This window comes from Mangifera indica, chromosome 7 (assembly GCF_011075055.1).
Source record: "Mangifera indica cultivar Alphonso chromosome 7, CATAS_Mindica_2.1, whole genome shotgun sequence".
In the NCBI taxonomy this organism is placed as follows: domain Eukaryota; kingdom Viridiplantae; phylum Streptophyta; class Magnoliopsida; order Sapindales; family Anacardiaceae; genus Mangifera; species Mangifera indica.
Window position 1 is genome coordinate 15,172,192 of NC_058143.1, and position 22,633 is coordinate 15,194,824.

Below are 22,633 nucleotides of genomic sequence, written 5' to 3' on the forward strand. Positions count from 1 at the left end.
TTTCTTCCCATTCTTCAACCTAAGAACCACTCTAAAATTTTATGATTTTGGTATCTACAAAGATATATATTCAAGTTTCACTTTTTGGTACGTAAATTTCTTTGGGTTTTAGTAAGTTAGTCTTGATTCCCTTTGGAACCCATACTTTGCTAGACTCTAAAACTTGTATTCCTTCCAATGTGACTAAAAGAACAAAATGTGGCATACAATAATGCCATGTGATCTTCTGCTCACTACTTAAAGGATGCTTCCACAATATGCCTTTTCAAATTTTTTCGTTTTATCAATGGTTTGTGTCCTTGACATCCCTCAATGAAATAACAATATCCAAATAAATCAAGAATCTCTTTTTGAATCTTCACTTTTTCTGTTTAAAAAAATATATGAAAATGATTAGACACAATCTTCTTTCCATTCACCCTTATTAACTTTCATTTTGATTTAAGGCTATCTCTTTCACTTTTCAGGATATCAAAATTATTTCATGCACACAGGTGTTCTTTCAAAAAGCAAATTTCTATGAATCACATCGCTCTTGTAAGGTATCAAGTTGTGCTTCCAAAATTCCAACTCAGTTTTTCAAAATAATATCTTCATTTTGAAGAGTGGAATTTTTCTTCCTTAAGACCAATATTTTTTCAACTTTGAGTTTTTCAAGTATTTGATGCAAGTTTTCAATGACATCCGATCATTTTTATTTTTATTTGAACTTAATTTATTAGTTTTCATAGAAATAAGTAAAGGCCAAAAGACTTGTTCCCACCCAAGATTTGATGTAATCCCCAACTTTCATCCACCAACTATCAAAAACCCAAATATCTACCTGTCATCCAAATTTTTTACTAACTTTTGTTAATTTAATTTTAAATTACTAAATTACCCTTATTTTCATTTTTCTACGAATGAGACAATCTCTGCTTCTCTGCATTATTTCATCAAATAGTTTAAGGACATCCCAAGTTTTTCCACTTTTACACATCACATAGTTTTACTACTCTTCCACAACCCAATTCATCAAACAATTCATTTGATTAAGAAATACTGAACTCTCTCCCAGACAATTTCTCTCCCTCCAACACTCTTTGTTTGGGAAGACGAGTTCTTTTCCTAGATCTTGTCTGCATAATGAGCCTAAAAGTGCAAAAGATATAGAAAGAAAGACAAGAACATATAAAGGAGGGATTATTAATAAAAGGCGATGATGATCAAGAATTCAAAACCCATTTAGTAATTTGCATTATGGTTTTTTGGGGACTCTTCAACATCTCTTTCTTCCTTTTGTCGATTCGTTCTTTAATGAAACTATTTGAATTTAGATATTAACAAAAAAAAAAAAACAAAGTGTCGGGTTGTAATAGGTGGCTATAAATGAAGATACTCTTTTAATGTGATGTGATTAAGTTAGGTGGTGAGTAGTGACAACAATCAAGAATTCAAAACCCATTTAGTAATCTACATTATGGCTTTATGGGGACTCTTCAACATCTTTTTCTTTTCTTTGTCGATTTGTTCTTTAGCAAAATTATTTGAATTTAGATATTAACAAAGAAAAGAAAATAGAAGACAGAGAAAAGAAAACAAAGTGTTGGTTGTAGTAGGTGGCTATAAATGAAAATAACTCTTTTAATGTGATGTGATTAAGTTAGGTGGTGAGTAGTGCAAAACTGTTTGGGTTTGTTTTTAGACTGTCTTAATAATGTTTAAAATAAAAGCATCATGCATTTGATTTTATTTAAGTGCCCTTTTCACTGACTGGAACTGTTGATATAATTAACTCATGGGTAAGACTTTGGGTTTTCTAAAGTTGGTGGGTAGGAATTTCGAACTAGATCAAACCTTGGGCCGGAATAACTCTTCTGGCCATAAGTAAATGACACAATTTATTTGTCTGGACGGATCTAGGTGGTGTAAAATGGGTTAGTTGACCTTCCTTAATTTTGAAAAATTTTCATATTGGTATATGTAAAATATTATTGATCCAATTAACTTTGAAATTTTTTTACTTTTACATAGAAAAAACATCAATATAACCCTTAAATTTTTATATTAGAATCTTTAAATTTCATTATTTTTTTATTAACTTTTTATATATTTTATTGGCCAAATGACTTATTTCCACCCAAAGTTTACTCTTTTCCCAAATTCTCACTTATTATCTTTCAAAAACTCAAACATCTACTCATACGTTATTAAAGTTAACCAAATATATTACTCTTAAAATTTTATCTCATTTTCCTCCATAAACCCTTCAAACAAACAATTTTTTCTAAGCCTAAGTTTTGAAAAAGTTAAATTTCCTTTTGCTAAGTTTAGGGTTTCTTCAACAACAAACTCTTTCCTTTCTCTGGCAACGAACATCCTTGTTTCTGATGAAAACGTTCGTCATCAAAGATAAAAGATCATCAGAAACAAGAGAGAGTTTGTTGTCGGAGAAATTCTAAACCTAACGAAAAGGAAATGTAATTTTTCAAAATTTAAGTCTGAAAAAAATTATTAGTTTTTAGCGTTTAGAAGGGAAAACATAATAAAGTTGTATTTTCTTTAATATTATTAGTCAAATAATAATTTTATTCTTAAAACTAATGAATTTTGTTAATTTTAATACTCTATGAGTGATTCTTTGGGTTTTTGAAAGATGATGGGTAAGAATTTAAGGTAAAAAAGCAAATTTTGGATGGGAATAAGTCTTTTGGCCGATTTTATTTATATTCAACCGTGACCCTTTAAATTATTTGGCTAATGATCCAAATTTTCAATATAATTGAGGTGGTTTGAGAGACCAAACAATTTCTTGTAATAACAATTATGTAATTTATTGTAATTAAATCCCAAAAATCATTTAATATAAGTAATAACATAATAATAAGAAGAATACGTGTAATAACATTTTAATAAAGAAATCATTAAATTGCATAGTATAATTTTATATAAGGGCAGAGGACTATTTTTTACTCAAGTTTTAATTGAATTTTAAAAATATATCTATGGTAATTAATAAATCGAAACACTTCCCTATAGAGTAATTGCCATTAAGTTTTCCGTTAAATAAAAAAGTAAAACCATCATTTAACAATAATATTAAAAAATATATAAATTTATCTTATTTTTCCCCTCAGATTTTAAAAATAAACATTTAACTTATATACCTGAACTTTAAAAAATGACTCTTCCCTCCTCCCCCCACCCAAATCCCTAATTTTTTCTTCACTCTTCATCTGTCACCTACCAATGATGTGCTTGGAGGTTAAACAACAAGCATCGTCTAGATTTGGATAATGGAACATTATTCGTTCCCTGGACGATACTCGTTATCCATTCTGGACTACTCTTATTCGTTCAAAGATCTGGATGATAAAGCATAATCTAAATCTGGATAATGATCGTTGTTCAGAGGATGATATCTGGACAAAGACTCCTCTGCTGTTGGTCGGTCATTGCTAGAGAAAGTGATTGGATTTCAGGGAAAAAAAGTGAATTTTTTAAAATTTATTTCAAGAGATAAAATATTAGTTTTTTAAATTAAAAAGGAAAAATAAGATAAAATTTTAATTATTTTAATATTACTAATAAAATAATAAATTTATCCCTTAACCTTAAAAAAAAAAACATGTGAATATATCCTAATAAAATAAACTTTATATAAATATTTAAATTTTTCACTTATAATAAATATATATTTGCGATTTTAACTAAACTTGGGGGGGAAATTGTCCTTCCTTCTTTATACAATAATGAAATCGAAAGTACTAGTCTTTCTTTCAGTACCAGTTTTCACCTGAATGAAACTTACATGACGTACTCTTTACCTACTAGATGCCATCCGACTATTATTTAATAGTTTTTCCGTATAACAACCCTTGTCTTTTTCAGTTTTCTTTCATTCTTTCTTGTTGTGCTCGCAATGACCTTTAAAGGGTTTTTTGGGCTGTTGTTTCTGCTTCTGGCTGTGTACTGTGGGCTTGACCCCTTCAAACACAGTGCCATATCGGAGTTTCCGGAATTTGTCTCACTCAAGGTGGAAATGCCCGATTGGTCACTTGTTCCAACGGATAAAGACGAACAAAATTTGCTTCAGAAGTCGGAAATTAAATTCTTGAACCAGGTACAGGGCCCTGAAAGCATTGCTTTTGATCCTCTTGGCCGTGGTCCTTATACTGGTGTTGCTGATGGCAGAATTCTCTTCTGGGATGGTGTCAAGTGGAACGATTTTGCTTATACTTCTAATAACAGGCTAGTTTTTTTTTTTTTGTTGGCTTTGTTTACAGTGGTTTCTGGTTCTTTTGATGGGTTTGGTGACTCGTTGGCTACTCAGTTTTGGGTTATGTGAACAAAATAGAGCTCCTTTAAGGCATTTGACTGAATGACAGTTTAATTTAGTTTGGTGCAAGTTTGAATCTTTAATGTCCATTTGACTTAAAATGGAGCATATGCTGTTTCGATAACCATAAAATTGAACATTTTGTGTTGATGAATTGGGTGAAACTGGAGAGGATATACAGGGCCTATTTGTTGCTTATTTAATTCAGATTTGTTGGATTAAATAATTAATTATAACATATTTATGATAGCTTGTATGAATAATCTAATTGTGGATTATAATTACATTTTTAGATGATTTAAGGTATAATCCAAAAAGCTAGTAGGATTAGCTTCTTTTTTTTTTTTTTTGAATTATTGAATTTAATGAATTTTTTAATATTTCTAATCCAAAAGTAAAATTCTTAGGCAAATTGGACATTTACACAAAATTAATTAGTTTTATAGATTAATTAGGCAAATTGTCAAACAAATATGATTGTTCCTAATCCAATAATAATAAATTGTACTGAACATGCATAATCAATTATTGATATAATGATATAATCCATAATCATAATCCAATAAATAAAAGTTGTGCAAAAGGATCACATATTCTTTCCAAGAAGAGAAGAAGCAACAAACACAATAGTGGTTTTAAATTCAGTTTTAATACATATAAGCAAATATTGTGTTAATGGAGAAAATGGAAGAGATAGGGAATGAGAGCTATCAAATTTTTGGTAACATGGACGTGAGTCATATGCATTATGTTTGCAAATGAACATGTTTTCATAAAAATTCTGAATATCTCTGCTGTGTGATTAATTAGAAACTTGAATAATTCAAATTTCCCATGTTCCTGAGTGTATTGAATTTTTAGTACAGTATAAACTGAAATTCAGCATGGTGATGTAAATTCCCCACTGAAACAAGATGTCTGGTTCATCGATTTATATATGTTGATTTCTTAGAGTCTGTCAAGCTGTGTTGCTGGTTAGTATTTTTGGTTTACCACTTCAGCAATGATAATCTTTTTTTCCCATGAATGATTTGGGATCTAGGTCAGAATTATGTGACCCGAAGCCATCACCTTTTGCTTACTTGAAGCATGAGCACATCTGTGGCAGGCCTTTGGGGCTCCGGTTTGACAAGAAAACTGGTGATTTATACATTGCAGATGCGTATTTTGGACTTATGAAGGTAGGTCCAGAAGGTGGATTGGCAACATCCCTTACAACAGAAGCAGAAGGCGTGCCATTGAGGTTTACTAATGATCTAGATATTGACGATGAAGGGAATGTTTACTTTACTGATAGCAGTATTCTTTTCCAGCGGAGGTGAGGAAACTTCTAGCTATTCCTTAAATGTTTCTAACTGATAATAATAGTTTTATTCTGCTAGATAAAAATTGCCGCGCTGGGAGGATAGTTTGTACAATCATTAACCGCACTTTAGTCATTTTTGGTTTTCTATGTTGCTTCTCTGAGACGATATTATAACAGTATGGTTGTGGTGAGACCTTTTTCTTTTAATGTTAGCATAATTGTTGTTAATTTCTTCTAACATATTAACATTTCTCAGGAACTTCATGCAATTGGTTTTCTCTGGTGATGATAGTGGAAGGGTTCTCAAGCATGATCCAACTACAAAACAAACAACGGTTCTTGTAAGGAATATCCAGTACCCTAATGGTGTGTCCTTAAGTAAGGACAAATCATTTTTCCTCTTTGTTGAAGGACGTGTTGGCAGGTGACACTTCTTGCTTTGATATTTCCGTTTCTTGCAGTTTCTACATTTTTGGGGCCTTTCATATGGTAGTTTGTCACATATTGATATATGAACCATGTTTATGGCTAGAATTGACACAAGGAATTTAAGTTTCTCCTTTGATCTGAGGAGTTTCTTTGCATGTTCTAGTACAAGCACCATGATTTAAATTTGTATTTACAAAGAATAGCATCTAAATTTTATTTTGACATTTCTGTGGACAGGAGAAAAGATATGGACCCCCTTCTTTTGGGAGGTTGTACTAAATTATAGTTTTTAGATGCAGAGGATTTCTTTAAGAAGTCTTTTCCTAAAGTGATAACATTTTATCTCAATTCTTTCAAATTTTGGAGATTTGAGGCAAAAATATTAATACATTGTGAACCATCAAAGATCATGGGATGAACTAATAGTATATTATTCGGGGGATTGTTAACTTCATATGGCTTTGACAAAATATTGCAATTTTAATCTTAAAAATATATGTTGTGTATGCTAATTGATATTTCAAATCAGGAAACATTTTATGTGTGTCAGAAGTCATAGTGCGTCATTCAGGAATCAGGAGCCTTTGTTTTCCCTGTTTTACGAATATTTATTCCATCGGGTAATGCAGATTACAAAAGTATTGGCTGAAAGGTGAGAAGGCTGGTACCTCAGAAGTGTTTGCCATTTTACCTGGATTTCCTGACAACGTCCGAACAAATGAAAAAGGTGAGTTCTGGGTGGCAATCCACTGTCGGCGGTGGAAATATGCTTGCTCTTTGGCTCTATTCCCTAAACTTAGGACATTCATTCTTAAACTCCCAATATCGGCAAAGATACATTACCTCGTACAAATTGGGGGAAGACTCCATGCACTGGTTGCCAAATACAGCCCAGAGGGGAAGCTTTTGCAGATATTGGAGGATAGTCAGGGAAAAGTTGTTAAAGCAGTTAGTGAAGTAGAAGAGAAGGATGGTAAACTGTGGATGGGAAGTGTTCTGATGCCCTTCATTGCCGTTTACAACTTACCTTGATTAAAGTACAAATCTATACAATACAAAATCTAGAGGTACCTAACTACTTTCAACTGCTTTTCTTTTTCCCTTGAAAGTGTTCTGAACTCTTCTGTACTGGGTTAGAATTTCTTCTTTATTTCCTCATGCTGGCACTCTTATGTATTTCCTTTTTAAATGATAAAATAAATTTATGTTTACTTAAAGTGACTTGCTTTAATGGATTGATCTCTAAACTTAATTTCATTTGCATTTATCTTCAGATGGAAATTAATAAGATTGCACCATATATAATAAGCTTGGGGCCCATTCAGCTCTTGGACTAGCCCATTGACGGTGACAGCCAGTCCAGGCCCGAGGGACAGCCAATCCATGTCTTGGTTATTAGGGCTAGACTTTTTCCTTTTTCAAAACTATGTGTATTTATTTTAGGTACACAAATATGTATATATTTATATATGTTATTATATGATTAAGTGATTTTAAATTAAAAATAAAACAATATCCAATTATGTGATAATACGTATAAATGTTTACATATTTAAAATATAATAATAAAGTAATTAAATATACCAGTGTTGTTCCATTCAAAAACATTTTTAAAAATTTTATTAACATATATTTAATAGTAAAAGAATAAAATAAAATTATGTATATTTATTTTAAGTATATAAATAAATATATATTTGATATGTAGTCTAAAATAATTAAATAATTTTGAATTAAAAATAAAATAACATTTATTCATGTGATGACGTAAATGTAAAATTAATCATAGGATTATCCGTTAAGGTAAAATACCATTTAATCTTAGCTATTAACCTGCAGCCAGTTGGTATTAACATGCAATAAAGTACAGAACTAGTAAAAGATCCTACATAAAATCAATCCCAGAAAACAACAATCTCAGATGTCTTATAATAAATCAAAACAAACATCCTCATAATTTGAGTACACATCATGGAACTCCAAATAAAGCATGAATTAAATCAAATGTAAATCCAACAAATAATCAAGTTGTGAGTTCACCTCTCTCTCAAGTTACTCGGCATTGATCGATTGTCTCGTCGTTGTCATACGTCGTCTCTCACCTACAAAATCAAGAGAAAAAAGTGAGTGATAAATATCCGATAAACAAAGGTATTTATTATATAATATTTAAATATAACGTTTCATTTTTCATTCTCTATCTCATATTTAAAGATGAAAATAATAATTTGAAGTTCAAAATTCAAAATTAACCTGATTCTTTGAACCGTACAATATTTATTAGAGTGGTGAAAAATACAAGAAAATAAAAAAATATATAAATATTCACAAAAATAGATATCATTCAAAAACAATTATAAAAGAAAATCCAACGAAATCTAAAACATGTTACACGTGTTTAAAAATTTTCAATATTATTAATGAATATTCTTAAAAAATGAAAATTATATATTAATTTTATAAATGAATTAGACATTTGTTGTTTATTTATTTATTTTATTGCGTTGATATTTCATCTGACTGGGCTGCTTAAAATATGGGCAAATCCGTGTTGACAGACCTTGGTCTTTCTTTGAAGCTGTTTGTGAGAACCCTAGTATCTTAACACAATGGTGGCCGCCAAGAAGACTGTAACTCATCTCCTTCTCTGTCTCTCTTAGTTTTTCTTTGTTCTTTTTCAATCTTAATGTAAGAGGAGAAATAGGTTGATATTGGCTAACTCTTGCAGAAGAAGTCCCATGAGAGCATCAACAGCAGGCTTGCTCTTGTCATGAAGAGTGGCAAGTACACTTTGGGATACAAAACTGTGCTTGACACCTTAAGAAGCTCTAAAGGTAACCCATCCTATTAACTTTCTTTATTTTTTGATTTTTCTTATGTATTGATGATTATATTATTTCTGAATTTTTTAGCTTCTTCATGAACTAAGATGACTCTTAGCTATGGACCCAGAAAAATAATTGTGTTTTAGTCGTTGGGTTCTGACTGGATCTAGTCTTTCTTATGGGAATATTTCATTTCTTGACGATTTGTTAGATGAACCTTTTTTTTTTTTTTGGTTGCAGCGAAACTGGTTATCATTGCCAACAACTGCCCTCCTCTTCGGAAGTCTGAGATAGAATACTATGCAATGTTGGCTAAGGTTGGGGTTCACCACTACAACGGGAGTAAGTTTTTTAATCTTCTAATTGTATCTGTTCTTGGGCTCCCTTTTTACTTTCCTGTTATTTTTGGCTGTTTAAGTTTTTACTTTGACGTACAAGTCATTGATTATACTAGTAAACTGTAATTAGATGGGATGAACTGTTATGTAGAATAGATGGATTTGATCATTTTTTCCTGATTCTATGGATTAGATTTGGGTTTCTTTCAGACAATAGAGTGTTACTGCTGTGTTCCATTTTTATTACTAATGGATAATTGCCAAATGCTGAGCTAATTCGTTTCTGATTCCATAAGTTAATGCAATGTATTATCATATTGCTGTATATTATCTTTTTGTAAGAAGCAAAATATGCATGATTGGATTGCAATTATCAAGTTTACTGATAGTAAAATTTTGTTACTTTTGGGTCCAATAGCAGATGACTAGCCTTTTTTATCCCTTCGGTGTGATTGCTTATATTATTTTAGTTTCTGATTTGGATTCTGGAAACATTTTCCTTATAGAATTATTTCTTTTGTTATGTCAGACAATGTAGATTTGGGGACTGCTTGTGGAAAATATTTCAGAGTTTGCTGCCTCAGCATCATTGATGCAGGTATGTGAAAACTGTGTTCTCTTTCCTGTTAAATTCTTCTAGAGTAACTTATAATGCATAACTCCATTGTGGCGATCTTCTGTTTCTTCAGGTGACTCGGATATCATCAAGAGCATGCCTTCTGAGCACTAATGAGTGAACAATGAACAATATCATATCCATCGAGGAATTGGTCAAAATTTTCACCAACTTTTCCTTTTTACAAGCTTTGTTTGTTCACTAGGACTATGTAGATCTATTACTCAGAAACTGCCTTCTGTGCATTTTTGTTGAGACATAATCTGCTATGCTGTGTACTAGACTTTTTGTGAGTTTCAAGTTGATTGCTTTAAAAACTTGGCATTCTCTAGTGTGGTAGTGAAGTTACCCTGTCCATTAAGAAGGGTTTAGGTTTGCTTAATTATAGAATGCCTAATTGGCGTGCAGCTTATTTCTTGATATTATGATGCGGTATGGTAGTGGAACATTCATAAACTCTAATCATCCTAAACAGTGATTTGAAAATTTTTAAAGATTTTTATAAATGAAAAGCAGCTCTGAAACTGTGTAGAAAGAGAGAAATGGGCGAAAGCCTAGTAGCTGGAGAAAAATTATTGTTAATAGAGAATTCCAAATGGGTTAGCATGAGAGCTCATACTAGCATAAGCATCGAGTAAAAATCAATTTGATTAAAACATCAGGGCTCATTTGTTTGCTTCTTTCTTTCTTTTTTTTTTTTTTTGGCATAATATATATTGGCAAGAGAAATACTTGTATATGGTAGTCGTACGACTTTGTTAGACATATCAAAGGGGTTCGGTTGGTTTGTGGCACAGCCCAAGTCCTTTTTTATTGGCATGGTGCATAGGGTATGACATGCAAAATTGCATGTTGTGCTAAGCTTTTTGGCCGTGTAGGTTGTCAATTCGGTATAATCCGAAAAAAAATAATAAATAATCAAAAATTTTAAATAGTGGATTGACTTGCAAAAGCATGAAAGCTATATCATGGAACAGTATGACCTACGGCCGTAGTGGGTTATATCGTATTTGGTTTGACACAACACATTGTGTGTGCATCTCGATAAGGTGATGCGATGCAATTATTCTATTAAACAATAAATTATGAGTATAATTTTATATATAAATAATAATATGTTATCGTGTAATTGAGTATTGTATTTCTAATTTAAAATTATTCAATTATATAGTGATATCTTGTTATTTGTGTACATTATTTACGCATATATAACTGTTCATAAAATAGTGACATATCCTATCATATGCCAAAATTTTTCTTTCATCAACTTATTGGCATAATTGATCTAAAACAACCCTTTGAATTGTATATATCTTTGGATGGCTTCACCTAGTAAATATATTTACAAAATACCCAACAAACAAATTCATGTACGACTCATAATATTTCTAAAATTTTGCTGCGTAGTGTAATAAGAAAATGGGCTTCTGAACACTGAGCACGGGTTATGACCATGATTACTTGCCCAATAGCCAGGTCTTTGATCTTTTATGGCCCAAATTTATACTAGAAGGGAGTTAGACTTTCATATGTTGCCCCCTTTAGATAGTGTTGGATTTGATTTTTAAATTATTGGAGTTGAAATTAAATTAGTTGAATTTGAGTTATTTAAAATAGAATATAAAATTAAATTATTTTTTATTCAAGTTTAAGTTTTAATTCGTCAATCTCGAATTGATTTTAAATTGTTTTTTTCGAATTTAAGTTAATGTTGAATTAGTGTTCCGTTTAGCTTTTTAATGTGCTACGTTCCAGGGCATATCACCTTGGTTAGCTTTTTAGATTGTGCTTAATATTTTTGCTGATTGTCTTGACCTCCTTGTTAGTCTCCAGTATGGAAATTGTAATGAGTCTAATCGCTGAATCAATCTAACCATGGAATCATTTGTACACCTTCTTTCTCCTTTCTCCTTGAGGTCCCAAAAAACCCTCATTTTAAACAAAGTAGAAGGAATCATCATGAATCCCTAGTTGCTGTTGGCCCAAAAACACCCTGTAAAATCCCGATACTTGATTTTCTGAAGATCAAAAGCATGATTTTGTGGGCTATAAGAACAACCTTTAATGATGGAACAAACCAAACATCATTTTCTTAGATTTGATGCACCAAATTCTCATATTGTTTAATCAAGGGTGTCAAAAGACAACAGGCAGGAATCATTTTGAAAGTTGTAAAATAATCTATTTTCAGTTTACAAATAGTTCCAAATTTTTCAGAAGATATTACTCTATATAGAAGGGATCATAAAAAGAGTGTGATAATGTGTATTTTATGAAGTTAATGGTTTTGGGAATCTTGGAAAGGAAAGGACAAGTTTTCACAGGTCCCCAGTTTGATGTTGGAGATCAAGAAGATGATAGGTTCAATAACAATTTGACCCCGAATCTTTTGTGAAACGAATTTGCTCCCTTAGTTTCGGAAACATCCCATGTTACCCCCAAAGTTAGTCTCATCCATCCCATTTTCTATTTGGCAAGCTTTAAGAAGAGTAAATGATTTTAAAATTAATCAAATTTTTATGGAAAATAAAAATTAAAAAATCTTCAGATATAACAAAATTAATCCTTAGAGTTCTTAAAAATCATAAAACAGACCATTCAAATGTGAGTTTTTTTTTTTTTTGGTTTCAATTCTTGATGCTTTTGGATTATTAGTCTGTGTAATCTAAGGAAAAATGATTTAGTTGCATTTTAGTAGAAAGATTTTCATGTTTGCATTAGGTTGCGTCTTCTGTGTATAATATTTTAAATATGAGATGAACTAACAAAATAAACATTTCTTTGAAAAATTTCGGATAATGTTTTCTTTTTTGTAACAAAAAAACTTTACTTAAGTCGAATCACTCTTTCTAAACTGAAACGATCATACTAAACAGATAAAATCTTGAGTTCAGTAACAAGTTTTGCATTAACTACACTTAGTAAATTAAAAGTCTAATATTAAAATACTGTTAAATGAGATTTAAACTTTTGTTTTCATGTTTAAAATCTTACTCTTTTGTTACTCAAGTTACCATTTAGGGGCAATTTGGAATAATGTTGGGTGTTTGTGAGAGCAGAAGGAGATTAGGGGACGAAGATACCAATCATGTTAATTTCCCAAAAGAAAAACAAAGAGAATAAAAAGAGGGTGTAGAAAGTAAGCTATATGTGAATGTGGGATTTAAAATTTGCTGTAAAGGACACAGCAAATCTGGGCAAATCCCTGGTGTTTGGTTGGAGATCTTTCAAAAATAATTACAACCAAACTCTCACATTTATGCAATCCAAAAGCCATTGAAGGTTTAATATTTGGTTGAAGAATAAAGCAAGAAGATGCATCATTTGACTTGGACCCAACAAACAATGCCAACTAAACTTTGCTGGAAGACAAGGATCTACATTAATTGTCCAACTATTTCTGTCTTTTGAGAATGCTTTTGTTTAACTTTTACCCCCCCTATTAGTAAGACTAAGAGACAAAAATTTTGTAAGAAATTTTACATGGAAACTAGGAAAGTAGAATGTATTTTAGAAACAAATAAAATTATGTACGTAATTAATAATGTGATATTATATGATTGAATATTAATTTATTTTTAATTTAAAATTACCTAATTATAAAATAATATATTATTTTTTATATAAAATTATATTTATTATTTATATAGATAATATTACTCTTTTTAGAAATATGTGTCGGTGACAAAGACTAACAATATTAGTATATGTTATCATCGCCTAGTGTTCACTTTTGTTAGTAATGTCTGTTAAATGAAAAGGCGTAAAAGTTATTTTACATAGATTTTTATACTTTTATTCTTTCTATTTTCACTTTGCGAATGTTTTTTCTTTCTTTATTTTTATTTTTCCTTTTTTAAAGTTTAGGGCTCACTATAATTTTTTTAAATGGTAAACATGTTAATAAGATTTTTAGAGGTCTTTGGAAATTTAAAATAAATTCAATGTAGAATTTCAAAAATACCCTTTATGGTTTTAAAAGATAATTACACTCCCAAAGAACTAAAGAAATCTAATATTTAAAGTTGATCAGAGTTTCAATTTTTTTAAGAGTATAAATTTTTGAATTGATAAAAATATATTAGTAATTTAAATTTATACTAAGTATTAATAACAGTATTTCGTAACTATAATATAAGGTAAAACAATCAGTTTTAAGAAAATCGAACAGAATTTATTAATGAAATAGATGATAAGTGGAAATTTAGTTTTTTGAAACTTAAAAAATAAAAAATTTGTTATTCCATTAAACCTTAGGTAAGGAATAGTGATTTGACCTTTATATTTTGAGAATATTAAAAGTATACTTTCCACATGGAAAAGAAGAACTCTTTATGCCCACAGAGTCATGAGATTTCGGAGAAAAGAAGTTAAATTCTCACCACAAGGCAAGAATATTGGAGGAGAAGGGTGGGTGTCAAAGTAGAGTACAATACTCATGATCGGTTGTAATAATATTTGTCAAAAGTTTGTTATGGTTCTAAATTATGTGGAAATGTAAATATTTGGGTTACTATTAGATTTACCGCATGAAATTTCATGATTTTGTTTTGTTAAAGGTAGAAGGCCAAAAGACTTGTTCTAACCTAATGTATAGTCAAATCTTAAAGTGATCTTCTTCAATTTTTTAAAATTTAAACATTTACCTATGAGTAAACTTTGGTTAAAAAATTCAGTTAAAATTAAAAGTAAAACTATTATTTAACAAAAAAAAATTTAAGAACATAAAATTCATTATATTTTCTTTTATTAGTTTTAAAAACTAATATTGTATCCCTACTTAAGTTTTCAAACTTTGAAAAGTAATATTCTCCCCCACAAAACTTAGGGTTTTTTTTCCCTCCACTTTGATCACTATTAATGATGCTATCAACTTTACTCCATAGAGAAAAGTTTGATCATCTTTTCTTAAATCATGACATCTTCTGAACGACGAAGGTTTCATTATCCAAATGATGTCTTTGTCAGACAAACAAGATGTTGATACATGACTTTTTATTTGAAGGAAGAGCATCTAAGCGATTCGTTTGGATTTTCACAAAGTCATGAGATTTCAAAGAAAATAAGTTAAATTTTCACAAGACAAAAGCATCGAGGGAGAAAGATGGGCGTGAGAGTAGAATACTCATGATAGGTTGTAATATTTACCAAAAGTTTGGTATCGCTCTCGCTCTTGATTATGTGGAAACCTAAATACTTGGGTTATTGTAAATTTACCGCATGAAATTTCATTATTTTGTTTTGTTAAAGGTAAGAAGCTTTTCCTCCCAAAATATAAGCAAAATTAACTGTCATGATCTGAAGCACCGTTTTCATAATTTATTCTTCGGGGTCCAACATGACAGATCAATAATTAATTTAAATAAATAAAATATCCCCACCCAACAAGCAGCTTGCACATGCCTTGTCACTTTGTTAATGGATCTTTTTGCCCTCCTCAACCATTCACATGATTTATAAACTACACAAACCTATATTTTTTATAATTTAACTTAAAGCTTACAGATACTGCAGAGATTCTTATCATTATTAACACTAATGAAGGGGAACAAAAGTACCCATGACAGCTAGAATAATATTAAATAATAATAAAAGACAAGCCATAGAAGACAATAAACAAAGTTACAGATGGGAGAAGACTTATGAACATGTTCTATTTTTATTGCTTCTCAGAAAAATTAACATATTAATTCCACCCCATCTTCATCTTCATCTTCATCTATTCTAATATATAAAAATAAAACCATGGCATCGTCAACACATTCAAACGTCCTGCTGGAACCCTCTCAAGCCGGTTGGTTTGCCTTGCGTTTGAATTATCAGCTTTTTCGAAAAATATAACATTTGTTTTCAGCTTCTATTCTTGCACTTCTCGACTGCTCTTGGAGCTGCGCATGTAATAAGAAAATGTTACTAACAGAAACAAGTTTAAAGTTACCATAAAGAGTATGCAAATGTCTATAATTACCAAGTCCAATGGCCTCGGACCCTTTCATTATCCTCAAGCGTTTGCATGAATCAACAAACATCCTGTTTGATCATATTAAATTGATCAGTTAACAGAAATTAAAATTTTGATATTAAGTTAAGACAATAAGGTAGAAGAAGAAGAAGAAACTTACTCCCATGGCACATCACCCACAAGCATCCAATCTCCATCTTTGTCTTCATAAGCGGGAACATACTCGGAGCCATTCAAAAGATCTATCAGCTTGCTCTCATTCATGAAATCCTTCATTCCTTGTGATCCACAGTTACCTATACATAAATTCAATTCATTACCCACTTGTCAAGATTAATCGCAGAAGTTTAATTTCAAATTAACTGAATGATTAATTTTTTTTTTTACCTATGGTGAAGGAGCTGAACATTTTGCCAAGGGCATCAGAAAGTTCCTGGTAACTCTTGTACAATTTAAGGTCAACCTTTCGTAAATATGGGGCTCCATCCATGCTTACTTTAACAAAAGCTGCAACACCACTACTACTGCCGGCCTTATCACTTTCCTCACTGCTGCTCTTTTGGACGGCCATGATGTTCTTTCTGAATGACCTCACGGGTGGCCAACCCACCACTTGTGTCCTGTATCACCATCCTCTTTTCAGATTATTTCATAATATATAAAAATTATGCCTACCTATTTTTTAATATATAAATAAATTTATAAATAATATATTAATAAATATTATCTTTTAAAATACTTAATTACAAAATTATATCTTATCTATTTATTCAGAAATGTATATATCATAAAAAAAAAAAAAAGAGTTTTTTTTTTTTTAAATTTCTTTGGTTGAGGAAAGTCCGTACATTTTTGTTGACGTGTACAGAATGAAATGGCTAGAAAGCTACGGCCTAAAGTCACTGAAAAAGTAAAAGATTCCTTATGTTTTGTTCTTTTCCCCTTTCTTCCCGACAAGAAACCAAACCAAAGCCTCTTGAAACGATAAAAATATCTATTTTTTAATAATATTAATTAATTTGTTTTAGGGCCACTAACCTCACTGGTATGAACCCAAAATTTAAAAAATAAAAATTATTTCAGACTAACAATCTCCAAATCCGAAGTGAAAATCATCAATATAGCGTTAAGATTTATCATCTGCATCAACGTAATTAATGGATCAAATTTAAGCAACAGTTTTTTTTTCAAGGTTTCGATTTAATCCTAACTTACTTGGCCGGTGGCTTTGAAACACTGGTCTTCTCCTTCATCTTCTCCACAGCATCAACATCAATCACGACCGTCGCCGACGATGAATCCTTCGTCGACAAATTAAGCTTTAAGTCAACCTCCGTCTCCGAAAAGCCTCTCTTCCCACTGCTCTTAGCAATCTCACTTTCGCCACCGCAGCCACCTCCCGGTAACCCTAACCGCAGCTCCGTTTCTTCAAAGTTAATCATCTTGTTTAACAATCCCTCCTCAATTCTCCGACGTCGTGGCGAGAGTTTTGTCTGTTTGCAATCTACGACAGCGAGCACAAGCACAAGCACAAGCACAGCAATGTGGAGAGAAAAAATAGAGGCGTGGATATAACGAGGGAATAATATATGGTATTGATTTGTTGGGTAAAAGGCAGAATTTGGAGAGAGGATGTGAGGACACGTGGATGGTGTGATTTAAGTTTGAAGCATCGACGGTTTGTCGGGAGAGTGATGTAATTGACGATGTAATATTTAGAATGATTGTGGTGAAGTGAGTGGGCAGACCAAGTTGGGGCTGTTTGGTTTTTTCTTTTTTTTTGGTTTTCCATTGGCTCCACCAGTTAATAATTGCTAATTTTTTTTGTTTTAATTAATTAATTAAATTTTAAATCATTTACGAGAATGTTTTTTTTTTTTTACCATTATTTTCGGTATTTTGGAGGATATGTTTATGTTGCTTTTATGGAAAAGCATGTCTAAGCGTGCTAAAAGGAAAAAACAGCAACATTTTTATTGAGTTAAAGTGACTTCTTTTTCTCTTTGAAAAAACATGGATTAGTACCCTCTCCACCAACGTACTAATCTTTAATAGTGGGCCAACGGTCTTTTTCCCACCCAAGGTTTATTGAACTCTCAAATTTGTACCCACTAAATAATGAAATGTCAAACTCTCATCCCTGGCCTATTAAAATTAGTTAAATCAATTACTTTTAGAAGTAAAATCATTAATTAACTAGTAATATATTAAAAATGATAAAATTGTATCCCATTTTTCTCCTTTAATTTAAAAAATTAATAATTTTTTTTAAGATTAAATTTTAAAAAGTTATATTTTTCCCCAACTAGGATTTCATTTCTCTAGCGAAATTCCTTTAACATTTTCTCCTTCTAGCGACTAGAGTTCCCTTTCTCCGAACCTTCCTCTTATCTAGCATCTTCATCGTCAATGAAGATACAAACAAAGATGAAATGTTTTCATTAGCAACAAAAACGTCGAAGGGTAGCTGGTCATGAATCTAGAGGAGATTACACTAATATGTGACCATCTACAGTAAGAAAAAAGAGGTCACAATTAGATTCCGATAGTCAAAGAATGATTGGTTGAAAATGAAACCCTAAGAGGAAAATGTAAATTTTTAAAACTTAATTATAAGTGAAATTGTTAGTTTTTCAAACTAAAAAAAAAAATGATATAAACTTTTATATTTTTTAATATTAATTATTAAATAACGATTTCACCCCTAAAACTAACATATTTTGTTAATTTTAATAATTCATAAGTGAAAGTTTGACATTTCAATACTTAGTTTATACTACTCTGCGAATTCAACCAACCTTGAGTGAGAATAAGTCTTTTGGCCTTTATTAATATACCATAAACTTGTTCCCATGTCAACATGTAATTTCATATGTTTTCATAAAGTACTACAAATCCTTCCAAAGTATAACTATAATAATAATAAGCTTCTTTTAATGTATGGAGGAAGAGTTTATACATGTTTGAATTTATATGTTGATAATTTTTATTATCCTATGTGACTTCCTTATCCAATATTATGGTGCATGAATGAGGTCAAATCTATTTGAATATTTATCACTAATATTTAATACTTTATAGTAATTAATGGAAAACTACATTAAAAAAGATGGGGAACAAGAAATAAATTTGCTCTAAAACATGACTAGACATAGAAAGCAAGGATTGAAAAGGACTTCCCCTCTACTTGAAAACAAAACCCATCAAAGGTGTAAGGCCCATTGCCAGCCTGCCTGCCACCCAATCCACACTCACACATACATTTCCCTCGTGTGGATTTTGGCCCACTACTACAGAACTACCCTGTCGCCATCCTGATTAGCCCTACCCTACACGTGTGCTTCTGCAACCTCAGTCCCACCACGGCCTACATCCACCGTGACTCTCTCCTCCAATGTCAACCTCCCGCACGCATCACATTCATTATCGTGTGAAAAAGCATAAATTTAAATAATTTTTAATAATATTTTAAAATTAAATTTTAACTTATCTAATATAATAATTATGAATTTTATTATTAAATCAAAAGTTTTATTTAATATGATTAATTAAAACTCGATACGAAAAACCAATAATTTTGTTATAGTAATACTATTTAAAAGGGTAAGATGGTGGGCTAATATATAAAAATGTCAAAATGAATGATTAATAATTTGTATTTTAGTTTGTCACTTCCAAATTATTTGTGGTAATGGTGTCAATAATTTTACACGTAAGAAAGTAAGGCAGTGAGAGCTCCTTAAATTGCGATTTAAAGCAATCCTATCAAACATTTTGACAAGCAATAATAATAATAATAATAATAAATTATGATTTATTTATTTATTTATAAAGCAAGGATTAAATGTTTGGCAAACGAAACCTAGACGTGGGAATGTTGAAGGCACGAGTGGATTGTCTCCCTCCCAGCCGAACGAGAAGGCCAAAGACTTATTATTCCCTGCCTAGGTTTAGTGTATCTTTTTCAAACTCTTTGTTGGTTATCTTTTAAGAATTTAAATATTTATTTATCTGTTAAATTTTATTATTATTATTCATGATAAATTTTTTATTTAAATTTATATTTTATTATTATCTTTTAAGTTTTGAAATTTTATTTATATATTTCAATCTCATATTTTTTAAATTTAAAAATTAGGTTTCCCTCCTCCTAAAGTTTAAAGTTGTAAACTCTCATATTTTTTTCATTAAATTGGCCCTCAGCTTTTTAGAAAGTTTCAATTTCACACCTATTCAACTTTAGTTTTTAGATTTGTATTTCGATGATTTCTCTTTCGTTAGCCCAACCTGCTATATCTGGCAATTTCTCCCTCAATTAGCACACTCTTTCCCTTTTTGACTATTTTTATCGAAGATAAACATGAACAATCTTCATTTGAGAAGAAGTGGTGAGTCTTCGTCTCAAACGAAGATTGTTGGAGAGGGAAAAGAGAAAGCGGACTGTCGGAGATGATGGATGGTCATTGAAAAGAAAGAGAAATAACCTTAGAAAAAAAATAATCACTTTTCAAACTTTGGGTAAAAATAAATTATAAGATTTTTAAACTAAAAAGAGAAAAATACGACAAAATTTTAGTTTTAAAAATATTTTTTAACTAAATAATGATTTTATCCTTAACAATAACAACAAAATTTAATAGGTAACTAAATATTTAAATTTTCGAAAATTAAAAAATGAAAGAAGAAGAACACTAAACCTTGGGTGTGAATAAATCTTTTGGCCCAACCACAAAAAACAATGAATTCTTCATCAATCTCTCTTTTTCATTCTATTTCATCATCTTTTTAATTCTCCTAAATATCCCCATGTTATCTTCTTATTACGATCATTTTTCTTTTCAATTAGAAAAAAAACATATTACTATTGAAAATTTTTTTATTTTCTTTTTTACATTTTTTATTGAAATTGTTACTTTATTTATTTTATTTTCATAACACATTTAAATTTAAAAGTACAAATAAAAATTAACTTGAAAAAATTAAAAGAAGTGTTTACCTCAAACTTTTACTATATGGTACATTCAATGAAACAAAAAAGAATAATAATATTTTTTATATGAATATTTATATAAAATTTGAGTAATGAACATAAAAGGGAGAGATGAATTTGTATAAAAGTGAACTTAAAAAAAAAAAACCTTTAATTTAAAATTATTCTATTAAATGATGGTATATTATATTTTTATATATAATTTTATTAAAAAATTAATACTCACCTAACGAATTTTCTCAAATAATTAGTTAAATGAAATTAAAAAAATAAAAATGCATCAATCATTTTGTTAAGTTGGAAAACACAACAACGATGGCAGCAAGAATGATTCAACATGTTGGGACACAAAAGAAAGAAAATAAAGTTTTTAAGACAAATCTGTACAAAAAAAATAAAATTAAATAGTGCAAGAAAATTAGATAACTTCAAAATAGCTGGAGGTGGGACCCACAGTGTGATGTGTAGGGTCTAGATTGGCTGGCCTATTATTACAGAAGAGACCCCCACCAGACAGAGACAGTAATGATGAGGTGTCATAAATCAGCAGGATTAATTGGGCCCTTGTCTGTCTGTAAGCCCATTCAAAGATTATGCTGTTGATTCATTTGCTTTAAAGGAATAAAGGACACACATGAAAGTCACATGGAATTTGCTGATTTGGCGGAATCTAATTGGAGGACTTTGTAGTGATTCAACATAATAAGACATTATATTCAACCAACATCGCGTATGTACATATATATTTTACATATTTTAAATATGTAACTCATTATTTTTGCATAGGGACCCTTTCATATAGTTTGTTTTGAGGGAAAAAAAGAATTTTTAAAATTAAAAAACTTTAAGGAAAAGTGAAATGGTTAGTTTTTAAAATTTAAAAGTGAAAATATAATAAATCATATTTTTTTAATAATATTATTAAAATAATAATTTTATCGTTAACATTAACTGAAAAATTTAATAAAAATTAGTTGATAAATGAGATTTTAGATTTTGGAAAATTGACAGATATCAATTATGAATTACACTATACCCTGGGGTGGGAAATAGTGATTTGACCTTCTGAAAAACACCACCTATTTTTATCAAATTATATATTGAATAGGGGTGATAATGGGGAGAGACAAAGAGAAGATCTTAATCCTTATCTCTATCTTCGTATAAGATATCAATCTCTGTCTCTAGCCAATTCTCGCTATGAGAATGAAAATTATCCTTTATCCCCTTTCCATAAAGAAAAAACCCCTCCTTGTCCTCGTCCTTGTCCTCGTTCCCGTTCCCGTTCCCGTTCCCATTCCTATGGAAAAAAAATTCCCTCCTAGTACTAGTAAAGAAAATTTTCCTCTTTATACTCTCTAAATATATTAAATAACAAAATTAAGTAAAATTAAAACCAATCCACTATTTCAAATGTCACATATATAATGTATTAATCACTTTAATATGCATAATAAAAATTTAAATAAATTTAAAAAATATAAATAATCTAAAATTATAAAGATATGTTAGTATTTTAAGTAAATATATTAATATAAAGAGACGAGACGAGGCGGCGCGGGGTGAGACAAGGAAGGGGTGGGACAGGGAGGGGACACATGCATCCTCGTCCCCAGTCCATCCTTGATTGTGAAAATTTTTTTCATCCATGTTTCTATCTCTTTTCTCGTTTTTATTAAAAAATTTTCTTTTCATTAGAGTTAAAGAGGGTCAAAGCTCCTAAAATCAAGTCAAAATTACTATCTCTAATATTGAAGAAAACTCAAAATAATAAGATAAATATATCACATTTTCAAGCATGCTTAAGGCTTTATGAAAAATGCCCCAAACTTTTTTTTGTCATGAGAAA

At 30.5% G+C, this 22,633-nt stretch overlaps 3 protein-coding genes across 3 annotated transcripts; 2 read left to right on the forward strand and 1 right to left on the reverse strand.

Moving 5' to 3' along the window:
• Nucleotides 1–3,821: 3,821 nt before the first annotated feature.
• LOC123220032 (protein STRICTOSIDINE SYNTHASE-LIKE 3-like) lies at nucleotides 3,822–7,540 on the forward strand. The gene is made up of 5 exons (XM_044642030.1): nucleotides 3,822–4,230; nucleotides 5,361–5,636; nucleotides 5,881–6,048; nucleotides 6,683–7,120; nucleotides 7,328–7,540. Exons 1-4 carry the CDS (start codon nucleotides 3,902–3,904, stop codon nucleotides 7,083–7,085), a joined length of 1,176 nt encoding a protein of 391 aa, XP_044497965.1. The 5' UTR covers nucleotides 3,822–3,901; the 3' UTR covers nucleotides 7,086–7,120; nucleotides 7,328–7,540.
• Nucleotides 7,541–8,524: 984 nt separating this feature from the next.
• LOC123220427 (60S ribosomal protein L30-like) lies at nucleotides 8,525–10,239 on the forward strand. Its single transcript, XM_044642646.1, has 5 exons — nucleotides 8,525–8,683; nucleotides 8,782–8,887; nucleotides 9,119–9,220; nucleotides 9,746–9,814; nucleotides 9,906–10,239. The coding sequence occupies exons 1-5, from the start codon at nucleotides 8,663–8,665 to the stop codon at nucleotides 9,944–9,946; spliced, it is 339 nt and encodes a 112-aa protein (XP_044498581.1). The 5' UTR covers nucleotides 8,525–8,662; the 3' UTR covers nucleotides 9,947–10,239.
• A 5,099-nt stretch (nucleotides 10,240–15,338) lies between these two features.
• Nucleotides 15,339–17,384, reverse strand: LOC123221766 (auxin-responsive protein IAA16-like). Its single transcript, XM_044644673.1, has 5 exons — nucleotides 17,010–17,384; nucleotides 16,182–16,414; nucleotides 15,955–16,090; nucleotides 15,801–15,862; nucleotides 15,339–15,720 (listed from the first exon to the last, which is right to left on the reverse strand). Exons 1-5 carry the CDS (start codon nucleotides 17,234–17,236, stop codon nucleotides 15,683–15,685), a joined length of 696 nt encoding a protein of 231 aa, XP_044500608.1. The 5' UTR covers nucleotides 17,237–17,384; the 3' UTR covers nucleotides 15,339–15,682.
• Nucleotides 17,385–22,633: the final 5,249 nt, after the last annotated feature.